Source organism: Nicotiana tomentosiformis, chromosome 7, assembly GCF_000390325.3.
Source record: "Nicotiana tomentosiformis chromosome 7, ASM39032v3, whole genome shotgun sequence".
Taxonomy (NCBI): domain Eukaryota; kingdom Viridiplantae; phylum Streptophyta; class Magnoliopsida; order Solanales; family Solanaceae; genus Nicotiana; species Nicotiana tomentosiformis.
In genome coordinates, this window is record NC_090818.1 from 58,538,662 (window position 1) to 58,566,482 (window position 27,821).

Genomic DNA, 27,821 nt, shown 5'->3' on the forward strand with positions numbered 1-27,821 from the left:
GTAATAATTTTATCTTCTTTCAGACTTATTACATATTGGTACCACATTCTCGTAAGGGAACGAGAATGAAGCAAATTCAACGGGATGAGTTTTCACTTCTTGTGCTCATAATCATACATGAATTTGGTCATGGCAAGACATAGAAATTTTACCACTTCGGGTGGTTATAATTTCTCATAAACACTATTAGAGTTATAATCAAAAAAATTTATCTTTGCTTGCATTTAAAATCAAATTATAAAATTTCAAGAATTTAAAAGAGAAAAATAAGGTAAAATACTTACCTTAAATCCAGAATTTATTTCTGAAGGAAGTTCATAGATCAATTAACAATCATTATGCTCAATATTATATACAAGTTGAGCATCATGCATGTACCCCTAAGCCTGGTGACCAAAGCAAATGTCTAGTATAAGAATATCAATATATTAACGTAAGAGCCTCACACAAATTCCTATATCTTCTCTGCACGGGTGGTTTAATTTTTCAAACATTAGATAACTAATTAATAGTATATCTACAAATTAAAATAACCGCCTCTACTCAATTGGTTAGAGTCTCGTGCTGATAACGTGTTATAAAACAAGAAAAGAAGAAAAGAGTATCACAGAGAAAAATAGTGAGAGGGGATTTTTATTAATTAAGGATGAATTACAATGGAATAAAACTCCTTTATCTATAGAAAAAAAGTGACTTAGCCACAAAGTAACAAACATAAGAGATAAACATTCACCATAAATAAAATACTATTTATAACGAGTATAAATTATTAAAAAGTACTATACTCGCTTTTTGTATATAATGAAAGCATATTAATCATTTCAATTCCTATACTGGCATATTAAAAACAAAATAGAAGCACAAAGATCTAAATGTTTCTAAGTTAAGAAAGATTATAATCCTTTTAGAATGAACAAATGAGAAAAGAGTGTCAATTAAATCAGGGGTGAAAAAATATCTTTATTTTTCGAGAACAACTGAATGCTTTATTTTTCAAAACATGAGCAACAAAACAGAAATGCTTTATCAATTATTTCAGTAGACACAAATCAACTCTTTCAAAATCATATCCAGATACACTCATATGTTCCAACGAATAAATCTAAACAAAAAGTAACCAAAAATAGAACTGTTTGTAGTAATTTCAATTGCCACATTATTTTAAAACGACAAAGATACTTGCATCATGCGCGTTGAGGCATGAGCTTTCTAGGAAGCTGCAATAAGATCATATACAAAAATATTATTCTCCACCAATATAATGAGATGATAATTATTCTTTTTTTTTGGTACTTAATCAGAAATCTCAAAAGTAAACCATAAAAAATAAAATATAATATGTGAATCTTTTAAATATCCGGCATAAATTCAAATGAGTTAAATCCCTAAATAAGTACTGAACAAGAATGAAAAAAATAAAGATATTATTCTTGCACCTGTCACTTGTACTCCGATAACACTTCTAGCCTGTTTGGCCAAGCTTCTCAAGAGGTCAAAAGTGTTTTTTTCTCAAAAATATTTTTTTCCTAACTTGAGGTGTTTGGCCAAGCTTTTTTGGAAAAAAATATTTTTGGGAAGAAGCATAAGCAGTTTCTGAGAAGCAGAATAAAGTAACTTCTTCCCAAAAGCAGAAGCAAAAGCAATTTTGACTTTTTTTCTTACCAAAAATACCTTTAACAAAACATAGTATATACCAAAATAACCGTTAAACCTAATACTTAGGATATTAATGTATAAATATTTTTTATTAATTTTAGGATAGATTTCTAATATATAGTGACTTTAAGGGTGAATGCTTTTATATTTGTTGAATGATTTTTAATATATTTAACTTATATTAAAAAAATTAAGTACTTTTAAATTTTATTTTCATATTTTACATAAATAAAATAAAAAGATTTAATTATTGCATGTAATAATAAATTTTTAAGATTATTTATTTACTTATAATATTAACTATTAAGTAAATCTATTCATGTCCTAATTCGTAATTTGATCTTTAAAATCACTTTCTGAAAAGCTTGGCCAAACACAAATTATTGCTCAAAAGTATTTTTCAGAGTGATTAGCCAGCACAAACTGCTTCTCTCCAACATTATTTTTTTCAAAAGTACTTTTGAAAAAAGCACTTCTCAAAATAAGCTGATTTCTCCGGCTTGGCCAAACAGGCTATTCCTCTTTAGCCACTCTGTGTAATTCCCGAGGAGTTTTTTGTGACGACCCGGCCGCTCGTCTTGAGAGTTATAGCACTGATCACCTATTAACTATTTTTCCTCGTATCTATTTCTGCTATTGTGACTTGCTAGGAGGGTTCGTTTTGGTTTTGGAGTGTTTTGGGACACTTAATCCCTAAATGGAGGTTTAAGCATTAGGATTTGGACCGCAGTCGGAACTATGTGAAGACGACTCCAGAATAGAGTTTCGTCGGTTCTGTTAGCTCCGTTAGGTGATTTTGGACTTAGGGGCGTGTCCGGATAGTGTTTTGGAGGTCTGTAACTCATTTAGACTTGAAATGGCAAAAGTCAAAGTTTTGAGGATTTTGACCGGTAGTGACATTTTTTATATCGGGGTCGGATACCAATTTCGGAAGTTGGAGTAGGTCTGTAGGGTTAAATATGACCTGTGTGAAAAATTTGGGGTCAATCGAACTTGGTTTGGTTGGTTTCGACATCGGTTGTCGAATTTGGAAGTTTCAAGTTCTTTAAGTTTGAATCGGAGGATGATAAGTGATTTTAGCATTGTTTGATGTGGTTTGATGGCTCGACTAAGTCCGTATGACGTTTTAGGACTGGTTGGTATGTTTGGTTGAGGTCCCGGAGGCCTCGGGTTATTTCGAATGCTTAATGGATTGAGTTTGGGACTTATGCAATTGCTGAAACTTATGCACCTAGTGTAATCGCACCTGCGCACTTTGGGCCGCAAGTGCGGCACCGCAGAAGCGGCCATGGAGCCGCAGAAGCGGTTTTGGCCCTGTCAAGGTGGGGCAGCAGGTGCGGCGATAGATCCGCAGAAGCGGACACGCAAAAACGGAAGAGGAGCGCAGGTGCGGGCCTGCAGATGCGGCCCTTGTTCGCAGATGCGGACCCAGTTCCCCTTAAGTGACTTTCGCACCTGCGATGGTATTTTCGCAGGTGCGGTACCGCTGATGCGATTGAAAGCTCGCAAAAACGAGATCTCTGGCAGAAAAAGGGCTAAGTGCGAGGGTTTGATTTCATTCTTCATTTTTGGACTTGAGAGCTCGGGATTTGGCGATTCTTTGAGGGATTTTTAGAGGAAGCTTTGGGGTAATGATTCCTAACTCGTTTTTGGTTGTATCCATTAATCTATAGTTGTCTTCTCCATTAAATTTCAGATTTTGGGTTGAAAATTTGGGAAAAAGTTGAGAAAAGTTCTTAGGCCGAATTTTGGGATTTTGATCGAGATTTTGGTATCGGATTTGAGTATTTTTAAGTGAACTCATGAGTGAATGGGTGTTCATATTTTGTGACTTTTACCCGATTCCGAGACGTGGGCCCGGGGAGACATTTTGGGGCGATTTTCTAATTTCTTGCTTTAGCTTTGATTTTATTAATTAGATTGATTTCTTAAAGTTGTATTTATGGTATGTAATTAATTTTGGCTAGATTTGGGCCATTCAGAGCCGAATATTCATGGAAAAGGCATTATTACCGATTGATTGAGCTTGGTTCGAGGTAAGTGGCTTCCCTAACCTCGTGTGGGAAAAATCCCCTTAGGATTTGCTGTTGTTATGATATGTGAGCACCGTGTGCATACACGGGCTATTTGTGGAAAAACCTAATTTTTACCGAGTAATAGCATGTTTTCATCTTATCTGAGTATACTAGCATGTGTAGTTATCCTCTTAGACTAGAATAGCATGTCTACGTGTCCTAATTGCCTATTTAAACTCTTTGCAGCATGTTTAGTAAATCCCGCTTCTTTCTTGACTTATACATAGTCTAAATTATAGGTTTTCTTGCTCTAACTGTTATATTCATTTGTTTGAACTGCGTATTTACTTTGGAACTATGGGACGGTATCCCGGAAGATCCCCCCTGCACATTTACTTTTGAGACTACGAAGCGGTTCCTCGGGATATCTCCCTGCACATTTACTTTTGAGACTACGAGGCAGTTCCTCGGGAGTTCTCCCTGCATATTTACTTTTAAGACTACGAGGCGGTACCTCGGGAGATCTCCTTGTACTTTTATTTTAGGACTACGAGACGGTATCCCGGGAGATCCCCTGCATTTTATCCATGTGTTCTGCGTTGCTACTTTGCTATGTTATCCTTGTTTAAATTCTAGTCTCTTATTATATTGTTATACTCTCTTGCTTATTTATTATATACCAGTAGGGCCTTAACCTGACCTCGTTATTACTCGGCCGAGGTTAGACTCGGCACTTACTGGGTACCGCTATGGTGTACTCACGCCCTTTCCTGCACATAGTTTTTGTGTGCAGATCCAGATTCCTTTTACCAGCCTCGTCATTAGTTGCAATCGCTGCTGTTTTCGGAGAACTTCAAGGTACAGCTGCTCACGCCCACAGATCCTCGGAGCCCCCCTCTATCCCCCTATGTTGATTCTTCTCTTATTTCTATATACACTAATGTATAGAACAGTTAGAACTTCGTAAAAACTTGTGACTTACGGTGTTCCGGGTATTGGGAGTGTCATATATATTTTGAGAGTTGACTGTTGTATATGCCGATCAGCATCTCAATTGCTTATTAAAATATATATTACTATTACTGTTAATTTTCATGTTTTTCATTTCATTTCTGCAAGTGTTAGGCTTACCTAGACGTAGAGACTAGGTGCCGTCACGACGATTCACGGAGGGAGGATTTGGGTCGTGATAAGTTGGTATCAGAGCTCTAGGTTTATAGGTGTCGTGAGTCACAAGCCGATTTATTAGAGTCTCGCGGATCGGTACGGAGACGTCTGTACTTATCTTCGGGAGTCTATGGAACTGTTAGAAAAAAATTATGCTTCTTTGATTCCTTGTCGTGCGAAATTTGTTGGCATCAAAAAATTTCTAAACTTTTGTAATCTATTCTTTCTCACAAATGATAAGGACCCGTACCGGAGTATCTGATGACCAGGCACCCCGCGCCCCCTACTAGAGCCGCCAGAGGCCGGGGCCGGGGTAGAAGATGACCACGCGGTGCAACCAGGCCCCCGTGCGAGCTACGACAGAGGAGCCCCTAGTAGCCCCAGCTGGAGGGTAGGCACCAGAGGTTCCTATTGTTGCACCAACCCTCCAGGAGACTCTAGCCCAGTTCATGAGCATGGTCAGCACCTTAGCTCAGGCTGGATTGATTCCATTAGCTCCTGCCACATCTTACGCCGGGGGAGGGGCACAGACTCCTGCAGCCCTTACGCCTAAGCAGAGGGTCCAGGTTGATTAGGCCCTAGAGTTCATTCCTATGCCGCTGATAGCTCCGGTTCAGCACGAGACTAGGACATCCATTTTTGAGGCGCAGTAGCTCAGACTTGAGAGGTACAAGAAGTACCACCCACCTACCTTCGGTGGATTGGCTACAGATGATGCTCAGAGTTTTCTGGAGGAGTGTTATCGTATTCTCCGTACTATGGCCATAGCGGAGACAAGTGGGGTTTCTTTTACCGCTCTCCAGCCTAGAGGAGCAGCCTATCAGTGGTGGCGTGCTTATGAGTTGAGTAGTCCGGATGAGGCTGCTTCACTTACATGGACTCAGTTCTCGGACATGTTTTTGAAAGAGTATGTCCCTCAGAGCCTCAAGGACTCATGGCGCGTGGAATTTGAGAAGCTGCGTCAGGGTGCTATAATTGTGTCAGAGTATGCAGTCTGCTTTAGTGATTTGGCTCGACATGTACCTCCTTGGTTGCCACAGTTCGAGAGAGGGTTCGACGGTGTATTGAAGGACTCCACCCCAATATCCGGATTAGTATGGCCAAGGAGTTGGAGATGGATATCCCTTATCAGCAGGTTGTAAGTATTACGAGGAGATTGGAGGGCATGTTTGCCCGGGACTGAGAGGAGAGAAAGGCCAAGAGGTCTCGAGAGACTGGTTCTTATTCTGGAGCTCGTGCCCCAACAACTCGCCATGATAGGGGTCATGTGAGTCTCCCCGTTCATTCAGCTCTTCCAACCGCCAGTGGTGTTCTAGTCCCTTCTAGGCCCAGGAGCCTTATTATGCACCGCCAATATCTAGTGTGCCTCCTGCTTGAGGTACTTTTAGCGGCCAGTCCAGCAGACCTGGCCCGAGTCAGCCACAACAGCCATGCCCTCCGAGGGGTTGTTTTGAGTGTGGCGACACCCGTAAGGAGGGTTGCACATCCACAGACTTCTCAGCCACCACGTACTACATCGGGTCCTTAGGCCATGATTCTAGTACCAACTACCGCCCCACCTGCTCAGCCAGCTCGAGGTGGAGGTCGAGGTCGCCCTAAAGGGGGAGGCCATGCCAGGTATTATGCTCTTCCGGCTCGTATAGAGGCAGTTGCTTCCGACTCTGTCATTATAGGTATTGTTTCGGTCTGTCATAGAGATGTGTCGGTATTATTTGACCCATGCTCTACATATTCCTATGTGTCCTCTTTTTTTGCCCCGTATTTGGGCGTATCTCGGGATTCTTTGAGTTTCCCTGTTTATGTATCTACTCCTGTGGGAGATTCTCTTGTTGTGGACCGCGTGTATCGGTCGTGTTTAGTTGCTCTTAGTAGTATTGAGACCAGAGCCGATTTATTATTGCTTAGTATGGTAGACTTTGATGTTATTTTGGGCATGGACTGGATGTTGCTCCATTATGCTATTCTTGATTGTCACGCTAAGACCGTGACGCTGGCTATGCCAAGTTTACCGCGACTAGAGTGGAGAGGTACCTTAGAGTATACTCCTAGCAGAGTTATTTTATTTCTTAAGGCTCGGCGAATGGTTGAGAAGGGATGTAACGCGTACTTAGCTTATGTGAGAGATGTCAGTGTTGATACCCCTACAATTCAGTCAGTTCCAATAGTTAGGGATTTCCCAGATGTGTTTCTAGCTGATCTTCCGGGCATGCCGCCCGACAGAGATATTGATTTCAACATTGATATGTTGTCGGGCACTCAACCCATATCTATTCCTCCATACCATATGGCTTATCCTGAGTTGAAGGAGTTGAAGGAGTAGTTGTAGGAGTTGCTTGATAAGGGCTTCATTCGGCCCTGTGTGTCACATTGGGGTGCTCCGGTCTTGTTTGTAAAGAAGAAGAATGGTTCTATGCGTATGTGTATTGATTATCGCCGGCCGAACAAAGTTACAGTAAAGAACATGTATCCATTGCCTCGTATTGATGACTTATTTGATCAGTTACAGGGTGCCAGAATGTTCTCCAAGATTGACTTACATTCAGGCTATCATCAGTTAAAGATTCGAAAGCCAGATATCCTGAAGACTGCTTTCAGGACCCGATATGGTCACTATGAGTTTCTTTTTATGTCTTTTGGGCTAACTAATGCCCCAATAGCCTTTATACATTTGATGCACAGTGTATTCCGGCCTTATCTTGACTCCTTCGTTATTGTGTTTATTGACGACATTCTGGTTTACTCCCGAACTCGGAGGAACATGAGCAGCACCTGAGGACTGTGCTTCAGACTCTGTGAGAGAAGAGGTTGTATGCAAAATTTTTGAAGTGTGAGTTTTGGCTAGACTTAGTGGCATTCTTGGGTCATGTAGTATCGAGTGATAGGATCAAGGTAGATCCGAAGAAGGTGGAGGCAGTGCAGAGCTGGCCTAGACCATCACCAGCTACAGAGATCCGCAGTTTTCTTGGGTTGGCGGGGTATTACCGTCGTTTTGTTGAGGGATTCTCATCTATTGCAGCACCTATGACCAGGATGACCCAGAAGGGTGCTCCGTTTAGGTAGACAGAGGAGTGTGAGGAGAGCTTTCAAAAGCTCAAGACAGCTTTGACTACAGCCCCAGTTTTGGTATTGCCTACTGGTTCGGGGTCCTATACTGTATATTGTGATGCGTCGCGGATTGGTCTTGGCGAGGTGTTGATGCAGGACGGTAGGGTGATTGCCTACGCATCCAGATAGCTGAAGGTGCATGAGAAGAACTATCTTGTCCATGGCCTTGAGTTAGCAACTATTGTTCATGCCCTGAATATTTGGCGCCACTATTTGTACGGTGTTCCTTGTGAGATTTACACTGATCATCGGAGTTTGCAGCATCTGTTCAAGCAAAAGGATCTTAATTTGCGTCAGCGGAGGTAGTTGGAGCTACTTAAGGATTATGATATCACCATTTTGTACCACCCCGGGGAAGGCCAATGTGGTGGCCGATACTTTGAGTCACCGGGCGGAGAGTTTGGGGAGTTTAGCATACCTTCCAGCAGCAGGGAGACCCTTAGCATTGGATATTCAGGCCTTAGCCAACCAGTTTGTGAGATTGGATATTTTTTAGCCGAGTCGAGTGTTGGATTGTGTGGTCTCTCGGTCTTCTCTTTATGATCGCATCAGTGAGCGTCAGTATGATGACCCCCACCTGCTTGTCCTTAAGGACACGGTTCAGCACGGTGATGCTAAGGAGGTCATCGTTGGGGATGATGGCGTATTGAGGATGCAGGGCAGGCTTTGTGTGCCTAACATAGATGGTTTGCACGAGTTAATTCTTCAGGAGGCTCATAGCTCGCGGTACTCTATTCATCCGCATGCCATGAAGATGTATCATGACTTGAGGCAGCATTACTGGTGGAGGAGGATGAAGAAGGACATAGTGGAGTATATGGCTCGGTACCTAAATTGCCAGCAGGTGAAGTATGAGCATCAGCGACCGGGTGGGTTGTTTCAAAAGCTAGAGATTCCAGAGTGGAAATGGGAGCGGATCATTATGGATTTCGTTGTTGGACTCCCATGGACTCAACGGAGGTTTGATGCGATTTGGGTGATTGTGAATAGGCTGACCAAGTTAGCTCATTTCATTCCTGTGATGACTACATATTCTTCCGAACAGCTGGCTCGAATCTACATTCGTGAGATCGTCAGGCTTCATGGCGTACCGGTATTTATCATCTCTGATCGGGGTACGCAGTTTACATCACAGTTCCGGAGGGCCGTACATCATGAGTTGGGTACTCGAGTGGAGCTGAGCACAATATTTCACCCTCAAATGGATGGACAATCCGAGCGCACTATTCAGATATTAGAGGATATGCTACGTGCTTGTGTAATGGAGTTTGGAGGGTCGTGGGATCAGTTTTTACCACTTGCGGAGTTTGCCTATAATAACAGTTATCAGTCGAGCATCCAGTTGGCACCATATGAGGCTCTATATAGTAGGTGGTGTCGGTCCCCAGTGGGTTGGTTCAAGCCGGGCGAGGCTAGATTATTGGGTACAGACATGGTCCAGGATGCCCTGGATAAGGTGAAGGTGATTCAGGATCAACTTTGCACAGCCCAGTCCAGACAGAAGAGTTATGCAGACCAGAGGGTTTGCGATGTAGCATTCATGGTTGGAGAGCGGGTCTTGCTTCGGGTATCGCCTATGAAGGGCGTTATGAGGTTCGGAAAGAAGGGCAAGCTGAGTCCAAGGTACATTAGTCCTTTTGAGGTATTGAGGCGTGTTGGGGAGGTTGCTTATGAGATTGCCTTACCTCCCAGCCTAGCATGAGTCCATCCGGTATTCCACGTTTCTATGCTCCGGAAGTATCACGGTGATCTGGCTCATGTATTGGATTTCAGCTCAGTCCAGTTGGACAAGGATCTATCTTATGTTGAGGAGCTAGTAGCTATTTTGGACAGGCAAGTCAGAAAGCTAAGGTCAAAAAACATTGCTTCAGTAAAGGTTCAGTGGAGGGGTCAGCCGGTCGAGGAGGCGACTTGTGAGACCGAGCACGATATGCACAATCATTATCCTCATCTTTTCACAGCTTCAGGTATGTCTCTAAACTCGTTCGAGGAAGAAAGATTGTTTTAAGAGAAGGAGGATGTGACGACCCAGCCGGTCATCTTGAGAGTTATAGACCTGATCCCCTATTAACTATTTTCCCCCGTATCTATTTCTGCTATTGTGACTTGCCGGGAGGGTTCATTTTGATTTTGGAGTATTTTGGGACACTTAGTCCCTAAATTGAGGTTTAAGCCGTAGGATTTGGACCGTAGTCGGAACTGTGTGAAGACGACTCCGGAATAGAGTTTCGTCGGTTCCGTTAGCTCTGTTAGGTGATTTTGGGCTTAGGGGCGTGTCGGGATAGTATTTTGGAGGTCTGTAGCTCATTTAGGCTTAAAATGGCGAAAGTCGAAGTTTTGAGGATTTTGACCGGTAGTGGAATTTTTGATATCGGGGTCGGGTCCCAATTCCGGAAGTTGGAGTAGGTCTGTAGAGTTGAATATAACTTGTGTGCAAAATTTGGGGTCACTCGGACGTGGTTTGGTTGGTTTCGACATCGATTGTCGAATTTGAAAGTTTCAAGTTCTTTAAGTTTGAATCGGAGGATGATAAGTGATTTTAGCATCGTTTGATGTTGTTTGATGTAGTTTAAGGGCTCGACTAAGTCTGTATGGTGTTTTAGGACTGGTTGGTTTGTTTGGTTGAGGTCTGGGGGCCTCGGGTGTGTTTCGAATGCTTAACGGATTGAGTTTGGGATTTATGCAATTGTTGAAGCTGATGCATCTGGAATAATCACACCTGCACACTTTGGGCCGCATAAACGATTTTGGCACTGTTAAGTTGGGGCCGCACGTGCGGCGATAGATCCGCAGAAGCGGACACACAGAAGCGGAAGAGGAGCGCAGGTGCGGGTCCGCAGATGCGGACCTAGTTCCCCTTAAGTGACTTTCGCACCTGCGATGGTATTTCCGCAAATGCGGTTGAAGACTCGCAGAAGCGAGATCTCTGGCAGAAAAAGGACTAAGTGTGAGGGTTTGATTTCATTCTTCATTTTTGGACTTGAGAGCTCGGGATTTGGCAATTTTTCGAGGGAGTTTTAGAGGAAGCTTTGGGGTAATGATTCCTAACTCGTTTTTGGTTGTATTTCATTAATCTATAGTTGTCTTCTCCATTAAAATTCAGATTTTTGGTTGAAAAATTGGGGAAAGATTGAGAAAAGTTCTTAGGCCGAATTTTAGAATTTTGATCGAGATTTTGGTATCGGATTTGAGTAATTTTGGTATGAGTGAACTCATGAGTGAATGGGTGTTCATATTTTGTGACTTTTACCCGATTCCGAGACGTGGGCTCGGGGAGACTTTTTGGGGTGATTTTCTAATTTCTTGCTTTAGCTTTGATTTCATTAATTAGATTGATTTCTTAAAGTTGTATTTATCGTATGTAATTGATTTTGGCTAGATTTAGGCCATTCGAAGCCGAATATTCGTGGAAAAGGCATTGTTACCGATTGATTGAGCTTGGTTCAAGGTAAGTGGCTTGCCTAACCTTGTGTGGGAAAAATTCCCTTAGAATTTGGTGTTGTTATGATATGTGAGCACCGTGTACGCGAGGTGACGAGTGCGTACACGGGATATTTGTGAAAAACCTGATTTTTACCGAGTAATAGCATGTTTTCATCTTATCTGAGTATACTAGCATGTGTAGTTATCCTGTTAGCCTAGAATAGTATGTCTATGTGTCCTAATTGCCTATTTAAACTCTTTGCAGCATATTTAGTAAATTCCGCTTCTTTCTTGACTTGTACTTAGTCTAAATTATAGGTTTTCTTGCTCTAACTGTTATATTCATTTGTTTGAGCTGCGTATTTACTTTGGGATTACGGGACGATATCCCGGGAGATCCCCCTGCATATTTACTTTTGAGACTACGAGGCGGGTCCTCGGGAGATCTCCTTGCACATTTACTTTTGAGACTACGAGGCGGTTCCTCGGGAGTTCTCTCTGCATATTTACTTTTAAGACTACGAGGCGGTACCTCGGGAGATCTCCTTATACTTTTATTTTGGGACTACGAGACGGTATCTCGGGAGATCCCTTGCATTTTATCCCTGTGTTCTGCGTTGCTACTTTGCTATGTTATCCTTGTTTAAATTCCAGTCTCTTATTATATTGTTATACTCTCCTACTTATTTATTATATACCAGTAGGGCCTTGACCTAACCTCGCCACTACTCGATCGAGGTTAAGCTTGGCACTTATTGGGTACCGTTGTGGTGTACTCACGCCCTTTCCTGCATATATTTTCATGTGCAGATTCAGGTTCCTTTTACCAGCCTCGTCCTTAGTTGCAGTCGCTGCTATTTTCGGAGAATTTCAAGGTACATCTGCCCGTGCCCGCAGATCCTCGTAGTCCCCATCTATCCCCTATGTTGATTCTTCTATTATTTCTATAGACACTGATGTATAGAACAGTTAGAACTTCGTAGAAGCTTGTGACTTACGGTGTTTCGAATCTTGGGAGTGTCATGTATATTTCGAAAGTTGATTATTGTATATGCCGAGCTGCTTCTCAATTGCTTGTTAAAATACCTGTTACTGTTACTGTTAATTTTCATGTTTTTTATTTCATTTCCGCAAGTGTTAGGCTTACCTAGTCGTAGAGACTATGTGTCGTCACGACGATTCACGGAGGGAGAATTTGGATCGTGACATTTTTTACCAATATTGTCCCTTATCTTTGAGGGTAGGTCTATTTTGGTCCCTCAAATATAACCCTGAGCATATTTAGTCCCTTTAAGTATGCTAAAGTGGAGCACCTTTATCAATACCCAACAGTACCATTATCAATAACATTCATTATATTATCGCAAATCATAGTCTTGAACATAAATAAATTTGATACAAAATTATCATTTTTATAATGAACTACATGATACACTATCAGATGACCGAGAAGACGAAGCAACATCGTTACAAAATAATAAATGGTGGGCTGTTTTATAAAATATAAAAGTTTGGGATAATTTTTAAAAAATATAATAGTGATATTTTGGCCCAAAACCAGCTCTTGGGATTTGGGATTTGGGACTTGAAATTTGGCCAAAATATAAGCAAAATCTATGGCCAAACATGTGTTTGCCAAATAAAACCCAAGTTTATTTTGATAAAATCTATGGCCAAACGGGTCTTTAGTCTCACTAACACAATATGTTCAAAAACTAACGGTGTTACCCAACTCTGATTCATGAAGCAAATCTTCTACTCTGAAGCAAAATGTTTCCTCTCCTTTTATTGGATAACGCAAATTATCACTTTAATTCCTTATTTTTAGATAATGTCTTCTAAAATTTTGACCTTGAAAATATTCCCTTTTGTGCCAGTTTTCAATGAGAAAATGACACTCTATAGCCGCTATAAAAATAATAGTCGAAAAAATGTATAATATTTGTATATTTTTTTGTATATATATACATTTAAAATTTTCGGTTGAGTTTTCCAAAAAGAATAGTTAAAATTTGAAAAAAATAGAGCTGCGAGGATCACTTCTAGGCATATTATTGAAGCAAATGAATAACCAGATTGTATTATCACTTTCAACCCGTGTCAGAAACTATTTACATCTGGTAGCGAAAAAAGTATATAAAATTTGTATAATTTTTGTGTATATATATATATATATATATATATATACGAAAATTATACAAATTTTATATATTTTTCGGCTATTATTTTTACAGCGGTTATACAGTATCATTTTCTCATTGAAAACGGACACATAAGGGGATATTTTCAAGGTCAAAATTTTAGAAAATATTATCTAAAAATGAGGAATTGAAGTGATAATTTGCGTTATCCAATAAAAGAAGAGGAAACGTTTTGCTTCAGAGCAGAAGATTTTCTTCGTGAATTAGAGTTGGGTAACACCGTTAGTTTTTGAACACATTGTGTTAGTGAGACTAAAGGTGCTCTACTTTAGCATACTTAAGGGACTAAATATGTTCATGGTTATATTTGAATGACCAAAATAGACCTACCCTCAAACATATGGACAATATTGGCCAAAAACTCAATATATATATATATATATATATATATCCCATACACTCACCCTCCACCCCTCGTTAGTGTCTTCTTAGTCCTTCCTTTTCTTTTAAATTTCACTAATTACAATAGCTAGCTCCCTATTTTCAACAACAATTCCACCTCAATTGCTCTTAAGCCCTTCAAAAAAAAATCCTCCCTTTTCAACATTTTTATTCAAAAACCCTAATTTCATGAAACACACAAATTTGCCAAATACCCTTTTCTGATTTTGTAATTGAGCTTGAAGGTGTTTAATTGAAGGTTATTGTGAATTGGGATTTTGTGAGAATCTTCTTAATATTGTTCCTTTGACCGTCAAATTTAAGACCCACTTTCCCAATTTATAATTGAACTGAAACGCATGAATTGAAGCTCAATTTGGGAGTTCTGTGGTTTTGGTTTCCGGGTTTTATTTATATCGAGAAGTATTTTTTTAAAGGATTAAAAGATGGAGAATTACGAGCTGGTGAAAGAAATAGGGTCTGGGAATTTTGGAGTGGCAAGGCTCATGAGGCACAAGCAGACAAAAGAGCTGGTGGCTATGAAATATATCGAGAGGGGACACAAGGTTTGCATAATCTATTTTTCTTCTATCATCAAATCTTCTATTTAAACCAAACTTCTGTTGAGTTCTCATTTCTAATTAGTACTGTACTGCCTGTTGATTGTACACGGAGTTTTAGATGTTAATTTTGACTTATATTGAGATTAGTTATATTGGAAGAAAATATTAAGATAATGGTTGAGAAGGTAGTTTGATAGAGAAGGCATTATATCTTTAAAATTTGAATGGTATAATTAATCTGAATTCTTGAAAGATATTTGAATGTTATAGAAATGATATTTTGTCAAATGTTATAGGACATCTGAAATGAAAGAGTGTCGTATAAATTTGGCAAGAGGAAGTATGATTTATGGATATTCCTAAAAATCATTTATACAATTGTGATTAAGCAGGCCCATTACTCTCTCCAGTTTGTTGTGATCTTGTATTGCTGCAGCGCATGAATATGTTTTATATTATGATCCTCTATAATTTAATAGATTTGAGGTGGTTTTTCTGACTGTAGATTGATGAGAATGTAGCAAGGGAGATCATAAATCATAAATCGCTTCGACATCCAAACATAATTCGGTTCAAGGAGGCAAGTATATATCTTTATTTCCCATCACACTAGTTGCTTTAATGGTGATTAGCTTTGAAAATGGCAGGAAACTGTTAAGGACATAGCTAATCTAACTATTGCGTTATTGTTTCTGAGTTGCAGGTGGTATTAACCCCCACTCATCTTGCTATTGTAATGGAATATGCAGCTGGTGGAGAGCTGTTTGAGCGCATTTGCAATGCCGGAAGGTTCAGTGAAGATGAGGTATAATTATATCTTTTTTAACTGCCTATAGCCAATTCTCCCGTAGACCAAACATATGAAGGATAAAAAACATTGTAAAGGAGGCCTTTGGTTCAAACCTGCGAATTTAAAGGCCTTTCTATCCTGCCTTGAACTGCTTTTGTTCATTGGTTTCTTCTGCTGACATTTTCAGGCTAGATATTTCTTCCAGCAGCTTATTTCAGGAGTCTGCTACTGTCACAACATGGTGAGCAACTTTTTAGTCAAAAAAGTTTTTGACTTGTAATAAATGCACATGACTGTAAGTTTTGATGCATCTTGTGAATGTGCCCTTTATCCATGTGCTTTTTCTTTGTTTGTTGCAAATCTGCCTTTTTCAACTAAAGGATTTGTTTCCTTGAAACTTGTTTTTGTTGTGCAGCAAATATGTCATCGAGATTTAAAACTGGAGAATACTCTACTGGATGGCAGTCCAGCACCACGCTTGAAGATTTGTGATTTTGGATACTCAAAGGTCTGATGATGTTCGGGTGATTTAAGAAAATTTATATGCTCCCCCTCCCTACCCACCCATCCCCCCTCAAGCCCAAAAAAATACAGGGGGAAAAGAAGAAGAAGAAAAGGCTAATATGCACAAATTTTTCTTCTTCCAATCACAGTCGTCTCTGCTGCATTCGAGGCCAAAATCAACTGTTGGAACTCCCGCTTATATTGCTCCCGAAGTTCTATCTAGAAGAGAATATGACGGCAAGGTACATCTGTAATTGCTTGTATTAACTTTTACATTTGTTAGAGTGGCAACACTCTATTGATTCTCTGGCATTCATGAAACCATAGCTGTCTTTGTGACAGTAGGAGCAACATGTTGCTTCTGGTCTTTTTTAAATTATAAGTAATCTGGAAAGCATTGTAAGTGGCGGCAATAAGACCTGTTAATTTTTCTGGTGATGATTCCACAATTAATTCCTCCGCTTTGTGCGCTCCCGTCTTTCCCTAAAGAGCGATTTAACTGTTAACTTGTGGTTGTGATTGTTTCAGCTGGCTGATGTTTGGTCATGTGGAGTGACACTTTATGTAATGCTGGTTGGTGCGTACCCTTTTGAAGACCAGGAGGATCCAAAGAACTTCCGGAAAACAATCCAAGTGAGTTCTTCTTTAAGTTTTCATAAATTAAAGGCCTTTCGAGCTTTAGTCTAGTAAATGATAGAATTGGTTTTCACCTTTTTAATTTCTGCTCGTGTTTTCTATACAGCGAATAATGTCTGTGCAGTATAAGATTCCCGACTATGTTCACATATCACAGGACTGTAGGCACCTTCTCTCTCGCATATTTGTTGCCAATCCAGCAAGAGTATGCTCTCTCTCCCTCTCTCGGTTATCTGTCCTAATAAAAGTTTGCTTGAATTGCTTCTGAGCTTGGGTAGACTTGAGGGCTAACGCTCTGGTGCAGGTGTAATTTATTTAATTCATCATTTCAATGGGTGTTTGTGCATTCACGTTTTTGCACCCTCTTCATCTTATGTCCAGCATGTGCATTTGACGGATGGCCTCCAGTGAGGTCATCAATGTGACAATCTAGTCAAATCCTTCAACTGTAATATGGCATCAAATGATATCCTTTGAAGCAGTAACTTATCCAAATATCAATCAGTCTTTGAGGATAACCTAAACATCTATTAAAGCTGTCTTTTTTGCTGCAATGGAACTTAATAGTCATTCTTGCTGATCCCACCAACCTGGTAGTGACTTTGATAGTGCTACTTTAGAGGATATGTAAATTGGATGTTCCATGGTTCTCGTTAAGGCACAGTGTTCTCTGCGCCTTCAATTAATATCGAGTTATACTATCAGGAAACCGTCACAGTTGCTTGTGATGTTTAATCCGATAAAATGCAGGAATATTTGGTCTGTCAACTCCCAACTAATTTTGGATTGAAGTGCAGTACTCTTCATTTGGTCTTTTAAACAGCTGCAGTAGTTAGTTGTCTGCTATAGTCTAAGAGAATAGATCCAAATGGATTTATCATTATGTTTGTGCTTCTGTGATGCTTGTGTTATAAGGGCAGTTATCACTTGCAGTTTACCCACCAAATTTCCTGGGTCTTCGGATGAGGCATCGGGTTATATTTTTCAGCTCCTTTATATGATCTCTCTGTTTATATCATCTGCTACTCATTTAAGTTTGCACCTTTGCATTTGTTTGATCGAATTGTGTAGATAATCTAAAAATATCGGAGAAAAGAAAGCAGACAACCAAAACAAGTCTGAATTAGAATATATTGTTGCTTGTCTGAATAAGGACATTTCTTTTGCAGAGAATTACAATCAAAGAAATCAAAACCCACCCGTGGTTTTTGAAGAATTTGCCTAGGGAATTAACAGAAGCAGCACAGCTTGCTTATTACAGAAGAGAAAACCCAACCTTTTCCCTTCAGAGCGCGGAGATGATCATGAAAATTGTGGAAGAGGCAAAGACCCCTGCTCCAGCTTCCCGTTCAACTGGAGGTTTTGGCTGGGTAGGTGAAGAGGAGGAAGAAGAATTGAACGAAGAAGATGTAGAAGACGACGACGAAGAAGATGAATATGAAAAGCAAGTGAAGCAGGTACATGAAAGCGGAGAATTTCATGTCATCTAAGGTTTAAATTATCTTTGTTGCTTGTAGAAAGCTATAGCTTTTTAAGTATTGCCGTTTCATGGTTGTGTAAAATTGGCTCTTTTCATGTTGTGTGTGATATTTAAGGATGTTTGTAAATTTCTGGTGTTTTGGTCAGGAGGCTTGTGAAATTTATTACCATGTGTGGTATACTGAAGTTGGTAGTCAAAGGAGTTGAATTATACATGAGTTTAATCAACAGACTTTGGTCATTTTATGTAGTGTACACTGAATGATTGCTTTCTCAGTGATTTCTGTATGAATAAGAAAGTTTGATTTATATTTTGGTCATTCAATATAATCAATTATCATAACTTGACTTATATTTGTGTTTATAGCTTCAAAGATTTCTTAGAGTCAATTTCTTATCTATTCTGCTCTATCCGACACTTATTTTCCACAAAATCATTTTACCCAAAAATTATATTCTCAACAAGTTGCTGTATATTTATTCAAAAGCAAATTCTTTTAAGTGGAAAAACATCAATTTATATGGACGAATTTCTCTCCAACGAATCCGCGTGAAAATTTTATTATAATGATTGATATGTCGTGTATACTTGTCCAACCGTAGTCCTAGTCAAAAAGAATCCCAAATAGGTGTTTAGATAACGTTTTGATTGGATCCGGAAAAAGTATTTGAAGTTAAAATTCAAAGAGAGTATTTGATATTGTTTAAGACATAAATTTTTATTTAAACAAAAAAAAAAGGTTGAAAACTTATGAGTAGAAGCTATTATTTTTACAAAATTTTCATTATTTCAACATTTTCGTATTTGAAAATACTTATGACCAAATCAATATTTGTATACCGAACTTCACTATTTGATTATATTGAATACTCTCTTTGACCAAATTTATGTGAAAGTTATCGAAATCTGAGGTTCAGAACATCTAATTACTCGTGTCAATTCGTACATAAGCTTTTCAAGTTTTAAAAAATTTAAAATTACATGAAAAATAATATAAGCCAACATTATTCATGGTTAAAATTAGGAACATCGTATTGTATCGTGCGTGTTCAAATTCATAGGCAGACGACGAGATGCCACATCACAAATGAGCAGTATGTGGTGTATTGATAATAATGTCAAGAGCCAAACCATAATGAAAAATCTTGACAAGCGAAAAGGAACGTCAGGTTACTATTTTCTTACATAATCCGAAACTAAATTGTGATTCTTTTAGACTCAAAAAACTAAAGTATGTGGAAAAAAAATATAGTGACTAAAATATATATAATGCCCTTTTAAAGGACGTTACACCTTAACGGCCGTTTGCCCGTTAAAGGTATAACGTCATTTTAAAAGGCTTTATAGTTAAACCTGAAAAGAGCGGGAATGTATAGCGCCTTTTATTAAGACACCACATAAAAATCCGTCCCCTTCCCTTCCCCACCAAACCAGAAAATCCCCCCCCCCCAACCCTCCCCCCCAAAAAAACAAAAACAACGGTCCCCCCATTGTCAACGAAAAAAGCTCGAGTGGAGCCCACCGGTCCCACAAAAAGTATAGATTCTCAGTCCCACATCCTAGCTAAGGCGTTATCTCGTAGTGGGTTGCTCGTTTCGGCTCCAAATCACCAAATCTTCAACTTTCCAAAAATCTTAAATCGAGGATTCCGACTTAGTTTTTGTTAAACCTCGTATAAAAATGCATATTAGTTATTTTTAATGTGCTGTATGTTATTTTGTGATTGTTTTGCGATTTAACTAATTTGTTATTTTTTATCAGAACTATAGTATTAGTGTGCTAAAAGAATTAGTAAAATAGAGAAATTGTTATTAGTTGCTAAAAAATATTAATTAGTTACTTTTTACTGTGGTATATGTATTTTCGTGATTGTTTTTTATTAAATTAATTTGTTATTTTTATCCGCTTTAGATTATTTATTTGCTACAAGACTAATAAAATAGATAAATTATTAGTTTAATTCCCTGTAGTGGTATCTTGTGGCCTAATGTAGTAAGATTAGCCGTAGGCTTACCCCATCACCTTTGCCTTCGGGCGCTTCCCGAGCTGCTGATCGGGGTCCCCCGCGAACACCGTTTTCGGGATCGGTTGGCAAATTGACGTCGATGGCCACTTGTGAATTAGCATCAATCGGATCGGCAACTAGGACACCGTTGGGATCAGTAGGAGCACCTCGTTGCTAGGTACCAAATTATTATTTTCTCCATGATGGCCAGACTTAGCGTCAGCGTTCAAGTGAGCAGACTGAGAGTTCGACATTCTTGGACTGACCTAAAATTAAGACTTTAAAGAACAATCGTAAAATAGGGTATGTTATGGAGATTCGTATTAAATTACCACTATTATCCTTAGCCCCACGGTGGGCGCCAAACTGTTTACTCCTAAATTGGATAACAATTAAATTTGTACTCGATTTTAAGGATACGTAATTTGATTCAATACAAATAATCAAGAATATTAGATAAACGAGTTAAAGACGAAATAAACGATCAAACCAGTTGTAATGTTATGGCCTAGCCGGAACTTATATTGAACAATGACCTCGTCCTCGATTGGACCCTTGATTCGAGCCCGGTTGTGAATGAAGAACAGAACAATTAAATAAGAACTTTAGCAATAGCTAAAAAGCAGAAAAATAAACTTGTATTGCTTTGACTTGTGTGTTACAAAAGAAAAACTTCTCATTTATATAGTAGGAGAGTTTCATCCTTAGTATAAGTCTAAAAAGGTAAAAATCTTCCTTTCTCGTTAATTACTGTTCCATAACCGACACCGAGCGAGATCCGCGCCGTGATATCCAGTTGAGTGCGAATATCACGGCCCTCTATCCGCCGTGTGTAACTGTTCACCGTATTTCTCGTGGTCTTAGAACTTATTCTTGGCCCGGGACGCGTCGCTTTATCATACCCGATGACGAGCACATCGTTTATTCTTCCTTGATCTCGATACGAGGGGTCTCAAACCTCGGTTACAATCTCGTGCATCCATGCCCTTCTTCCGTTTTCCTACCGGGTAATCGGGGTAGACATTACCCCGATTTTACCCGTACACAACATGGTTGTTTAATTGCTTTAAAAACTAATAATTTGTTAAATTTGTGAAGATTAACAAGTAAAGGGATTAAAGCGCACATATCAATTAATTTGGATCAAATATGGTAAATCACATTTAAGGATTTATCAATATATCATGAACTAAAAGCAGAAATTTTCCTTTTAGATATTAATTTAGTTATCGGTATTTTAAAAAAATACTGTGTTCATAATATGTTAAAAAATTGTTTGTAGAGTATTTCTAGTTAAGTAACATAATTTTGATTCATAAGTTCTAGTAATTCATTTCAAGATCAAAATTAATTTCCAGATATTATTTAAACTTTAACTTGAATATGTTTTGCTCAAACCAAATATTGTCTAAAAGCCAGCTAAATGTTTTGGAATATCTTTTCATGACAATGGTTGGACCAGTTTACACTTTACACGACTAATCAATTGATATACTACCAAATTTTTCACGTGTGTTCATTAGAGAGGAATTTGCCCATGTAAATGTTGCACCCGATCACGTGGTATTACCAATACCAGAAATTAAGTATAAGTGTACAACCAAATTTTCGTGCCCAATGCACAAGATTTTATATAAGATTTTATATATATATATATATATATATTTTCGTGCCCATATATATAATCTTTTAGATAACTTCTACTATTGAGTAGCACTTGCAAATATAATAGAATAGAAAGAATTACAAGAAAATACGCCCGACTTCATACCATAACAAAAAAATGACTCATGTTTTTAAGTTTTACCTGACCTAGCCCATATTGTACATATTTTGAAAGAACTAGTAAATTCAAAGTCTGTGTTCTTACAATCATTGCTTCTAAAAGTTATGGAGTTAAATTCGTGTTCTCACAACTATAGCTTTCACTCTCTCTTCTCCTCACATCTTCTACATATGCTTCAAGGGGCCGTGTATTTTTTTTGCTTCACCTCTTGTGTCACCTGATTGCAATGTAAGAAAATTGAAGAGTAAAGTCCACCATTGAAGGCCATTCAAAGCTTTGCTTTCGAAAATAGGATTTTTTGAGTTTGTTAGTTGTTTGGATTAGGTGTTGTTCCAATTGATTGAAAATTACAAAAGGAGTTCAAAATTTAAATTTGAAGTGATTTAGAGTATATTTGAGCAAGATTTGAGCAAGATTTGAGTAAGATTTGAGTTAAATTTCATAAAAGACGCAAGGAAGAAGACGAAATCAGTTTTTTATATAATTATATATAATCTTGTATAATAGTGTATATGAGTGTATAAACACATCTTATACACTATTATACACTTTTATACACCTTTATACAAGCGTCTGTAGACGAACTTCTTCCACGATTTTCAGTTGCAATTCTTGTTCAAAACCAGTCCAAATCTCCATTAAATGACTTCAAATTTTATATACAACCTCCTTGTACTATTTCTAACAAGTCTAAATAACACCCATTTCAAATTTCTCATACAATCAAATTCGGAATTAAACCCACATATTTAAACTTGTTAAAAATCTAATTTTCACCAGCCAAATGGATTTGGTTTGTTGAACTAATATATGAGTCACAGTTACTGATTCGAAAATTAACTTAAAAGCTTGAGCAATCTTTTTTTAAAATTAAATAGTAATTTCGAGAACCTATTAGAGTTGAATGTTAAATTTTAGCCTATTATTTTTGGGCTAGTTGATTGTAAATTAAAATATGGGCTATAAAATTATAAAGCAGGGAGCTCAATTATTCTTATGTGAAAATTTTCCAATATAATATACACCCGCTAAGAAAATAGGAGTAATAAGCAGTATCTCATCCATCAGCAAACAATACAACCCATGATCATTAGGTGTAAAAAAGATAGCCTGCCCATGCGAGTCCGAACCAAAATGATATAAAAAATTTACAAAAGAACCGGAATAATGTGAAGTTCGGAATCAAAATAATATTTTTTTGGACTCAAGATACAAAAAATAAATGAAAAATAATGGATGACTTTTTTTTATATATAACACATGTTTTTAATGGGTTATACGTTAACGGCATGAAATAGTTATGTAACACTACCATGCCTTAATTATGGGGCGGTCAGAAAAAAGTAGAGCGTGTTTTCCGGTGCCATGATGGATAAGCACAAGCTGATGCTAGCCCCGTGTGTAATTCCCAGCCGTTAGATCACCATGCAAAGGCCACGATTACTTCCTTGTTGATGAGATATTATTGCCAACTGCAAGAAAACTGTAGAAAAGAAGTGGCAACATTTTCTGTTCCAAGAAAAATATTAGTGTGAGAAAGTATAAGTATGGAACTGTTGCATAAGTCTAAGTGGGGGTTTGGACATAAAAATTATAAAATTTTAAAATAGGAGAAATAATTTTTCAAGTGAAAATGGTATTTAAAATTTAAAGTTGTGTTTGGACATACAGAGGCGAATCCAGGATTTTGGAAGGATGGGTGAACTATTAAGAAGAGGTGGATCCAGAATATAAATTTTACGGATTCAACCTTTAGTTCTTCCGATTGCGTACCCAATACACTTTTGGAATTATAAGTTTATTTTTATAAAATAGTAATTTTCTTACATCTATATTTATTTTTCATGTTGAAAATATTGAGATCAATTGAACCCATTGATTATATGATATATCATACACAACTACTAGTTTTAATATACACGTTTTGTTTAATCATATAAGATTTTACAGCGACAAAGGAAAAATAGGAATTTCAATGTGTGAAAATTTTAAAAGAATAAACCAAACAAAAAAAGAAATAAAAAGAAAAAGTACTTAATTAATACGCAAAATATAACACCAGACACACCCATCTCCCGTGGGCGTTTACTTTTAGGGGAAAAAAAGGAAAAAATATCAAGATTGACATAAAATTTGAACTCACAACCACACCTAGAGAGGTACACTCAATAACCATCATATCATATAATACTTTGAAAATGTGTGCACATACATATATTTAAATATTTTTGAAAAAATATAACATTACTATACATGATTTAGGGAGGGGAGCATGTGTTCACGCGCCCCATGGAAACCCCTAGATACGCCCATGTGGACATGAATATAATTTTGGGTTGTTTTTAAGTTTTGTGAGTGATTTGAGTGAAAGTTTTGAAAAATAACTTTTTGGAGTTTTTCAAATTTTCGAAAATTTTCAAAATGCATCTTCAAGTAAAAATTGAAAATTTTATGAACAAACGCTGATTTCGAAAAAAATTAAAAAAGATTAGGAAAAAAGGGAAAAATTAGAAAAATTTCTTATGACCAAACGGGCTCTAAGTACAGCAAAGTGACTGACATTTTAAGTTCAGATATAACGCATGTAATATAAGCGTTATGCTGAGAGCATAATGCATATATTTCATGCGCCATACTTTAACGGGTGACCATTACGGTATAGCGCATTAAAAATATGTGTTATATATAAAAAAGTCATCAATTATTTTTTTCACTTATTTTTTGTGTCTTGAGTTCAAAAATACATTATTTTGGTTCTGAACTCAATAATGTGTAAAAGAAAAAATAAATAAGAATTATATACTCCATTATTTGGATCTGAGCTAACGTCCCAGGTTAACAAGCATTAGCCAATTTCTTTTTGACGTCATTTTGTAACAAACTCTGCCCAATTTCAGAATGGCAGCTTTACTGTAAGAAAGAGTCTCGAACTAAAATATGATTTTTTTGGATTCAAAAAATTAAAATATGTGAAAAAAAATATAATGACCAAAATATATATAAAGCCCTTTTAAAGGACGTTATACCTTAACGGCCGTTTATCCGTTAAAGTATAGCGCCCTTTTAAAAGGCGTTATATATATAACGTCTTTTCTTACCCCCACTATACATATTATGTGGGCCCACCAATAATTCTTCTGGGCTTAACTGACATAAGAATAATTTAACTGGGTATAGCGCCCTTATTTAAAGCGTTATACCTAAAAAAAATTGTATCCCAGATTGGTTTTTGCCTTATTTAAAGAGGTTAAGGATTTTCTAAAAATCCATTCACAAATATTCTCAAGTCTTCTGAAATATTTCTTCGTTAAGTTAGTTTGTATTTTGTCATAATGCCTGAAGAGCGAAGAATAAGGGTTTCATTATATTGGGGGAGTGGTATTGTCATGTTATGTTGCCACTTACAATGGAATACGATACATTGGTATCGTTATGTAAAAAAATGAGTGTGAGCAAACGTTCGGTGAACCTTAAAGTAACCGGAAGATATCTGTATTCTGTCACTCCGCAAGGGCTTGCTTGTTATGTTGAGTTTAGCATCGAGGACGATGAAACTCTGCGAGATTTTTTGAAGACTCCGGATGAATACCGTGAATTTTTTGTGATAAAAATATTAGAAATGCACGTCAAGGTTGAAGACGTTCGCAATAATGTGAGGAAATAATTTCTCTCCTAGTTTACATAATCCACAAGACGAGTGGTAAACTTTAATTTTCCTTTGTGTTACGATATTTATTGTTGCTGTATTGAATTTGTATTAACATTTATATATTCTACAGGGGGTACCATCCAGATATAAATTTTACAAGTTATGAACCAATGCGCAGTTGGAATATGCCTAGTTCTGGTGTGTTGGATCATAGTGGTCCATCCGGGAGTCATCACCAACATGATAATGTCCATCGTGGGATGTCAACACATTACGATTTGTAAATGAAGTGATATAGCTATATGTAAAGTATTTATCAATTTGAGTAACTCATTATTTTGTTGGTTATGCAGTGAAAGCGAGCATCCTGAAGGTCCTGTCCTTACTCAATTTCCCAAAGACGACATATTTAATCGGGATCTGGCAGATGCACAGAGTCAGGAAGGAAATAGTGATTATGACAACAATGCCAATGAGTTTGGAGATGACACACTCTTCCCGGTGATGATGAGGAGGAAGAGAATGCTAGACCTGATTTGATGAGGGAGCATGCTCCACCCCCCGTTAAACCAAGAGTGTACGAGTCCCACGTGCCGTTTCATTCAAGGGAGATTCCCTACCTTGATCATTTGCCAAGTATGCCGGATGTGGATGCCCTCACAAGGGATATTGACAAAATTCGGATAGCAATGTGGGATGAATCTAGAGCAACGGTGTTGTCAAAGGGCATGCTTTTTCCCGATAAAGTGCGCCTAACCAGGGCGGTGCTAATGTACAATGTAAAAGAGTATCGTGAGATTACGGTACACGAGTAATCTCCAGATGTATACAAGGTAGTCTGTTGTAGATGGTTTACGGGTTGTAATTGGATATTGCGTGCGAGGAAGAAGAAAATAAATATGAGGGGTGTGGGTAAATACATTGGCACCCACAATTGTGAAATGGACACATTCAGTGGGAATCATTTTAACTTGAATGTTGACTTGATTTCTCTTATCTTGATTCCACACATTGAAGCGTCCATAAGGTACAAGATCAAAGAGTGTATAACATCCGTCCACCAGGAATATGGGTGCACCATTACCAAAAGAAAGGCATTTCTCGGGCGCAAACGTGCGTTTGAAATTGTTTATGGTAACTGGGATAAGTCCTTTGCATCTCTACCCAGGTACATGGCTGCATTGCAAAACTTTAACACCGGGACTGTTGTTGAATGAAAGCTTGAGCGGAGTCCGTGAATACCAAAACATATATTCAAATATGTGATTTAGGCATTTAAACCAGTAATTGATGGTTTTTTGCATTGTCAGGCAGTAATATCCATAGACGACACTCATGTCTATGGAAAGTATGATATTAAATTGTTGATCGTCGTTGCAGTAGATACTAATGGAAGTATATTTCCCTTAGCTTTTGCTATTTGTGCCAATGAAAGCCAAGAGACGTGGACACTATTTTTGAACCACTTGAAAGAGCACGTTATCAAACAGTATTCGGTATTTGTCTAATATCTGATCAACATGGTGGTATTTTAAGTTCTGTACAGAATTTGCGTGCATGGCAGGAACCGTATACCTACCACAGTTACTGTGTGAGGCACCTGAAGGCCAATTTCTAGAAGGCATATCCCAACAAGGATTTGCATGATTTAATGTAGATGACTGCAACAGATCATCAAGAGTGTAAATTCAGGAGGCGCATGAAATCTATTAGGCAGGAAGACGAGGGAGCCTATCGTTGGTTGATGCGACATGAACTTGACAAGTGGACTTTGCATGCGGATGGTGGCAGAAGATGGGGAATTCTGACTACAAATGTGTCAGAGTCTTTCAACGGGTTATTGAAGTCTGCACGTGGATTGCCTGTTACTGCCATGGTGCGGATGTCATTCAAGCAGATGGTGGAGAGGTTTGTTGAAAGGGCTAGAGGTGCATCGTCATTGATAGAAAGGGGTGTTGAATTTATGCCAACACCAATGAAAATATTTGAGAAATACATACGGCGAGCACATTGGCATTCATATTTACAGTATTGCAACGAGCGAAATATTTTTGAAGTTCGCACCGCTATCCATCAAAATCGAGGGAATAATACACACACCATAAATGAAGCCAGAAGGTTATGCTCTTATAGGAAATGGTCCATCTACCACATGCCGTGCTCACATGCCATCAAGTGCTTTCAACATATAGGTTTAGGGGCAACCAACTACGTTGATAAAGAATATAGTGTTGCTGCATACTTAACCACCTATAATGGGCAGTTGCAACCAGTGGGTGCTGAGCATTATTGGCCGTTGGAACCATTTAAAATGGTATGTAACAAGGACTATGTACGTCAACGACAAGTGAAAAAATAAACGCGTATACGGAACCAAATGAATGTTTGTGATACCATTTATGCGCGTAAATGTGGCATATACTCGCAAACAGGTCACGACCATCATAAATGTCCTTCAGC

At 38.2% G+C, this 27,821-nt stretch overlaps 1 protein-coding gene across 2 annotated transcripts; it reads left to right on the forward strand.

The window, feature by feature from the left end:
* The first annotated feature begins 13,963 nt into the window (after positions 1 to 13,963).
* Positions 13,964 to 18,229, forward strand: LOC104112777 (serine/threonine-protein kinase SRK2A-like). Of its 2 annotated transcripts, XM_018776588.3 has the most exons (10): positions 14,073 to 14,207; positions 14,386 to 14,514; positions 15,017 to 15,091; positions 15,215 to 15,316; positions 15,489 to 15,542; positions 15,717 to 15,809; positions 15,955 to 16,047; positions 16,334 to 16,438; positions 16,548 to 16,646; positions 17,611 to 18,229. In XM_018776588.3, the coding sequence occupies exons 2-10, from the start codon at positions 14,395 to 14,397 to the stop codon at positions 17,929 to 17,931; spliced, it is 1,062 nt and encodes a 353-aa protein (XP_018632104.1). In that variant the 5' UTR covers positions 14,073 to 14,207; positions 14,386 to 14,394; the 3' UTR covers positions 17,932 to 18,229. The 2 variants fall into 2 exon arrangements, with proteins under 2 accessions (XP_009621087.1, XP_018632104.1); XM_009622792.4 differs by having other exon boundaries at positions 13,964 to 14,514.
* The last annotated feature ends 9,592 nt before the right edge of the window (positions 18,230 to 27,821 follow it).